Here is a 6,233-nt window from a genome sequence, read left to right on the forward strand (position 1 = left end):
TTACTTGCCTTTATCTCACTTCAATCTTGAGGAGCAACACTCTTGTTCCCTTTTTTGATCATTTTCTCTTCAGTGACACACTTGTACTACATCTCGGGCATCACCAGCATCAGTGCCTCATAAATTTTACTGGACTTGCGAGTATCCTGCTGATTTTCCAAAATACAAATTATAATTCAGTAAATCTAAGGTGAGGCCCAAATTCTACCTTTCTAACAAGCTCCAGTGTGAGAACTCTGCTGCTTGTCCCTGAACCACTGAATAGTAAAGATAGACATCCTGCCTTACATACCTGCAACACTAATTTAACTCGAATAACTCGCTATAGCTGAATGATAGGAGTAGTAAGAGACAAAATTGTGTTTCTCCTCTGGAGCTCAGAGAACAAACTATAGAACTAGGAATGTGTAAAATTTCCTCCAAGCAAGAAGGCTTTTAACCAGAAGAGTATCAAATGTCTCAACTACTTCAAAAGCACCAGGAAGGAAAAGAATAAGAAAAGACTACAAATTTGGCATAAATTCAACAAAGAGTTTTATTGAGAACATGTTTCGTGAAGGCAAGATCCTTCACCAGGGATGCATATATTAAAAACACACATACTTTGCATTGAAGGAGTAGAAAAATTAGAAGGAAAAGGGGACCTAAATAGCTGCAACGAAGGAGAGGAATTGAGGAGTACAGTTAGCAAAGTACGGCTGAAATGTGGTGGGAGTTCAGACCAGGAAGAGACTGCTTCCCACTTGTGAGTCAGGGAAGGCCCTCGGGAATAAGGGACATCTATAACAAGCCTGATGATCCACTAATAGTTGAACATGTGAAGATTGCTAGGATCCCATTCCATTTGGAGATAAAATTTGAATTTTGAAGTCTCAGAACCCAGGTCAGAACAAGAAATCCTGCAAAACTAAATTGAGCTTATATTGACAAATGATCATTAATCAGAAACAAGCAAAAATGACAAAAGAGTTGAGAGGACGTCATCACCACAATGTGTTCAGGTGGATCCTGAGCTGTTGGACTGCTGGTCTCTCACCCCAAAAGGAGAAGGGTGACAAGGGAGGATCATGGTGTATCTTAACGGAAACTGGATGAAAACCAGAGATAGAAGTCACTGTGAATAAGGTGAGCTAAAGAATTGAGGAGTAAGAGGGAAGCGCAATGGGGGAGAGAAGAACTGAGGAGAGAGAAACAAAAAACATGGGAAGACAAGTGGGTAGGACTAAGAGTAGGAGAAGACACATGCAAAGAACTCACCAGCGTTCCTGAACCCCAAAGCGCGCAAGACTATCAGAAGAAGCAAAGGCACTATCACCGCCAAGAAGATCAAAAGCCCATGAACGGGTTGAGTTCTGGACATTGAGGACAACCCAAGGAGTATAACTCCACCCATTTTACCTCATCCACTCCCTGTTCACTGCGTTCCCTTGGCTCTTTGTTTCATTTGAGTATCCAACTTACCAATCTCTTTTCTTTTGTTTTTTGTTTTTCTCTCGAGCCCTGCTCAGAGATGGATTCTTCATCTTATCCTCAGCTCTTCCTGCATCTACAGGCCCTCATATTCAACACTTCCATTCTTAGGCTTACCTATTTTTATTCATGTTGGGCTGAAATCCCTAAAATCGTTAAAAGTTTCAGCTTGCCCTGCCTCTATGCGACGGACCACCTGCTTGGCATTTCCAGCCTGGGCCCCAAGCTCTTCTCACCCCAGTAGAGGCATGATGGTCACTGGCCCATCTAGACTGCCGTGCTTCACCCGACAGGACAGGCCAGCTGCCTCCCAGCGGCCACCTCCAGGGTTGCTCGGAGATACCATGTCCCGTCAGCATTGGCGCAGGATGTCCCCTCGCTGAGTGCCCTGCTGCTCCTGCTCACCCCGCATCCACATCACCCACACAGGTTTTGGGTAGAATCCTGAGACATGGCACACAAGCTGTAGATGGCCAGGTCCAGGACTGAGGCCACGGGACAGCCAGGCCTCGGGCTTCACTGCAAAGGACAGAAAAGATATTCAAATACAGACTTGGAGTTTCATATCTCCACAGCAGTTTAGAAGTTTAGATAGACACGTCGTTCCCATTTCTCTCTCTCTCTTTTTTTTTTTTTTTTTTTTTTTTTTTTTTTTTGAGACAGGGTCTCACTCTGTCACTATGCAGCAGTGCAGTGGCATAATTATACTTATAGCACACTGTAACCTCAAACTCTTGGGCTCAAGCAATCCTCCTCCCTCAGCCTCTTAAGTAACAGGGACTACAGGTGTGTGCTACCATGACTGGCTAACTTATTTTTATTTTTTAGAGACAGGGGTCTCACTATGCTGCTCAGGCTGGTCTGGGACTCCTGCCCTTAAGCGGTCCTCCAGCCTCAGCTTCCCAAAGCACTGGGATTACAGATGTGAGCCACTGCACCCAGCCTTTCCCACTTCTGGGTGGCTCTTCCTTATTCCAAATTGGAACGGGGTGGTGGAAGGGTATGATTTTCCAATCAAAAGTTCTTGGAGGGAGGGTGCAGGACTGACCTTGCCGCTGGAGATGTGCCTTTCCTGCATCAAGAAGACCCAAGATGAAACGTGGGCAGGTGTCACTGAGGAGACTGTGTGTTATGTCATTTTCATGCTGATTCTGATTGAGCACTTTGCAGAGACGCTTGGCCATATTCCCAGCCACTGGAGATGCCAACCATGAATTGTTCTGGAAGCTCACGAAATCTGATCCTTGATAAGCTAACTGAAGGAAGCTTCTTGAGAACTTTCCAGAGTGCAGTTCACAGCCTCCTGTCACCTGTATCTCAAAAGGATCTGGGGTTATGAAATACGGGAAAGAGGGAGAAAAAAAGATAAAACGAAATGAGTAGAAGCAAAGATTGTAGGAGTAGAAGCAAGGATTGCAGAAGCAGAAGGGGGAAGTTTGCCGGGTTTGACATAATGCAATAAAATTTGGTTTGGTCAGGGATTCAGAGAAAGAGGAACTGGTGGAAGCTGTAGGTGGAGGAAAAGATTAGTAACATATGGAAGAGGGCAGATTGGTCAAAGAAAGTGATGTGAATGCTGTGGGTGAGGAAGGACTTGGTGTAAGAGAACTGGGATTACAACAACTTAAGTTGAATGGAATGTAATGGGTTACAATTGAGTATATAGAGAGAGACTGCTGAGGAGGATGAATGAGAAAGTGAGAAAGCTGAAGGTATCTGGTTGTAGGGCAGGAAAAAAGTTGGCCATAGGATACCTGTAAGAAAAGGTAATAATGCATAACTCTGCAGTCAATAAGACAGAAGTTCATAAGTAGCAGAAGTGTTTGAAGAATTAGGGTCTTCAACCTTGCCCAAAAGTATGCAATTCCAGTTTTATGGTGGAAAGAATAGAATAAGATACAGAAGAGAGTTAGGCTGTTTGCTACAGGAATAAGAAACATTGAGACATCCCCTGTCTCCCACCTCCCCACTCCCCATGGAGGAAACTGAACTCACACTCAAACTGCAATTTACGGGAGTATCTATGCATTTCCTCTAGGAACTGAACGCAGCGTATATGGAATAACATTTCCAGTTCCTTCCACTCCTCATTGCTGAAGTTTCCGCTGGACCAGGGCCACAGGAAAATGATGGTTTTGGAATTTCTGTCCAAGGTGTGGGTCTGCAAATCACCCAGACAACCTGAGACCAGACTTCGTTTCCACGAATGGTTGTAAAAGGATGCGATCTGGATGACATGGAAGGAGACAGGCTCCTTGAGTCCTGTGGCAAAAGAACAAATAGAATGGGGAGAAAGAAATTGACAAAGAATGGAGAGAGGCCAGAGTGGGGGAACTCAGAATCTGGAGAAAAGGGGATCCATCATGGTCTTAGCAGACGTTTGCTTGCCACAGAGCCCCATGACTTATTAACCACCTTCGTAAGAGCTCAGGGACTTGGAGTCATGGACAGTCAGAATGGAACCAGCCTGGCACTCTCACTTTCCAGGTATATGCTAGGGAAAGCACACAGACATACACACACACACACATACACACATGTGCACACACACACACACACACACACACACACACAGACCATCATCCACCCAACTGGGCAGTTGTCAGAGTTCTTACCGTCTGCGTTGCCACCACCTGGGAGAACAGCTAGCAATGGAAGTAGCAAAACACGCATGTCATTTGCAGATGTTATTTCCTTCTCTCAGAAAAAAATGTCTTTGATTCTGTTCCAAACAAACCTTACCCCACAATATCTCTATTCTACTTCTTTCTGCCAACCAACAACAACCTTCCCCTGACTGCCCAACAAGAAAATTCACTCCAAAAACCCTGAGAACGCCTATTTAGTCTCTCATTTCCCTCTGGTTCTGACTCTCCTCTCTAGTTTCCAACTTCTCTCCTTGTCACCAACTTCCAACTTATTCACCTTCCCCTTAATTCAACTGCTATGGAACAAGCTGACGCTGGCATTGAAAAGCCACTCTAACCACTAAGGCATTTTTTTTCCTCAATCATACAATAAGAGCCCATAAAACTAAAGGGTCCCATTAACTAAATGGCTTCCCGCCCAATGTTCCCATGCTCCCCTGTTGTTTTTTGATCACTCTGTCCTTTTCAATATTTCCCATGTATTTCTTCCCCTGCTCTCTTCACCCCCTTAACTATTTCTCATTTCTGATTTAACATTGATTTATTTGCTTTGTCAGGAGTCTCCTATGACTGCCCTGCTGTGACAGTATAACACTAATACCTTTTCTCCATTATTCTTAGAGAAGAGCCAGTAACCATCACCAAAAGAAAAAAAAAAAAAAAAAAAAAAAAAAAAAAAAAAAAAAAAAAACAAGAACACTAAAATATATAAAGAAATTTCCCTCTGTTTGATTTTCATGATCCACATTCACTCCACCCAACAGATCTCTTAGCACCTGCCTGGAGTCAGGCATCTTGGTACTTAAGAATATGCAGTGCGTTGACAACAAAATCACTTTACTTGAAGGAGTTTTTACTCTACTTAGGGAGAAAAACACAATGAACTATAAATCTTGGTGTGCTGAGTTTTATTATACTGTATACACTCTCTGGATAAAGACAAGCCCTGCTTGAAATAATATTTTCTAAAATGGGGACTCCTAACTTAAAGTTTGCCAGCCGAATTTTGACTTCAATGGTTAAATTGGATATTGAGTTCCATGCCGTTATCACACTGTTATCGCCCACCTATCGAGTACCTCGCAAGTGGTAGGTGGCTTAGTGCGAATATTTGTCAAATGATGAATGAATTCAGCCAATACATCCATTTTTTAATTTATGGAGAGATATTCACATGAAACTTTTTAAAGATATCATAAAAGTTACTTGTAACCCTACCATAGGAGGATGAGAGTCTCATACACTTTTTTAAGGATAAAAGTACAAGTTACTGCCATGAGGTTTCATAAAGGATCCTGCTATAAAATTTCCTATTACTCTAAGAAACTAGTCAGAACTTGAGAGCAGTGAAGGTTAATGGAATATCCAAGTCTGTATCCCAGGATCCCTTTTTATTGTCTACTTGGATGTTTCAGGGTGTCATAAACGAGTCTTTGCTGGACAAATTTACATTCCTCTTTTATGTTGCTTGTTACTGTTCAAGGACTTCTAAATATATGTTTGTGCTTTGTAGGTATCATCCATATAAATGTGTTTGGGCTATTTACTTTATTTTTTGGTTTTCAAAAAAAATATCTGAAGCTAATATAGCGGAAAAATTTTTTTTCTCGAGACAGGGTTTCACTCTGTTATTGAGGCTGGAGTGCAGTGGAATGATCATAGTTCACTGTAACCTCAAACTCCTGGCCTCAAGCAATCCTCCTGTGTCAGCCTCCTAAAGTGCTGGGATTATTGGTATGAGCCACCAGGCATGGCCTGCAAATAATTTTTGTTTGTTTGTTTGTTTGTTTTTTCTTTTGTTTTGTTTTGTTTTGAGACAGAGTCTCACTCTGTCACCCAGGCTGGAGTGCAGTGGTGTGATCTCAGCTCACTGCAACGTCTGCCTCCCAGGTTCAAGCAATTGTCCTGCCTCAACCTCCCAAGTAGCTGGGGTTACAGGTGTGTGCCACCATGCCTGGCTAACTTTGATATTATTAATAGAGATGGGGTTTCACCATGTTGGTCTCAAACTTCTGATCTCAGGTGATCCACCTGCCTCGGCCTCCCAAAGTGCTGGGATTACAGGGATTACAGATAATTTTTTTAAAGTTGAGATTAGCATGCAAAAGCTGTAAA

At 42.8% G+C, this 6,233-nt stretch overlaps 1 protein-coding gene across 1 annotated transcript; it reads right to left on the minus strand.

Moving 5' to 3' along the window:
- Positions 1 to 1,702: 1,702 nt before the first annotated feature.
- CD1A (CD1a molecule) lies at positions 1,703 to 4,297 on the minus strand. Its single transcript, XM_017868910.1, is given in 6 exon segments — positions 1,703 to 1,779; positions 1,782 to 1,833; positions 1,835 to 1,989; positions 2,519 to 2,797; positions 3,466 to 3,732; positions 4,086 to 4,297. Coding segments are annotated over 6 exon segments (888 nt in total). The 5' UTR covers positions 4,144 to 4,297.
- Between the last annotated feature and the right edge of the window lie 1,936 nt (positions 4,298 to 6,233).

This window comes from Rhinopithecus bieti, unplaced genomic scaffold (genome assembly GCF_001698545.2).
Source record: "Rhinopithecus bieti isolate Rb0 unplaced genomic scaffold, ASM169854v2 scaffold_4830, whole genome shotgun sequence".
NCBI lineage: Eukaryota > Metazoa > Chordata > Mammalia > Primates > Cercopithecidae > Rhinopithecus > Rhinopithecus bieti.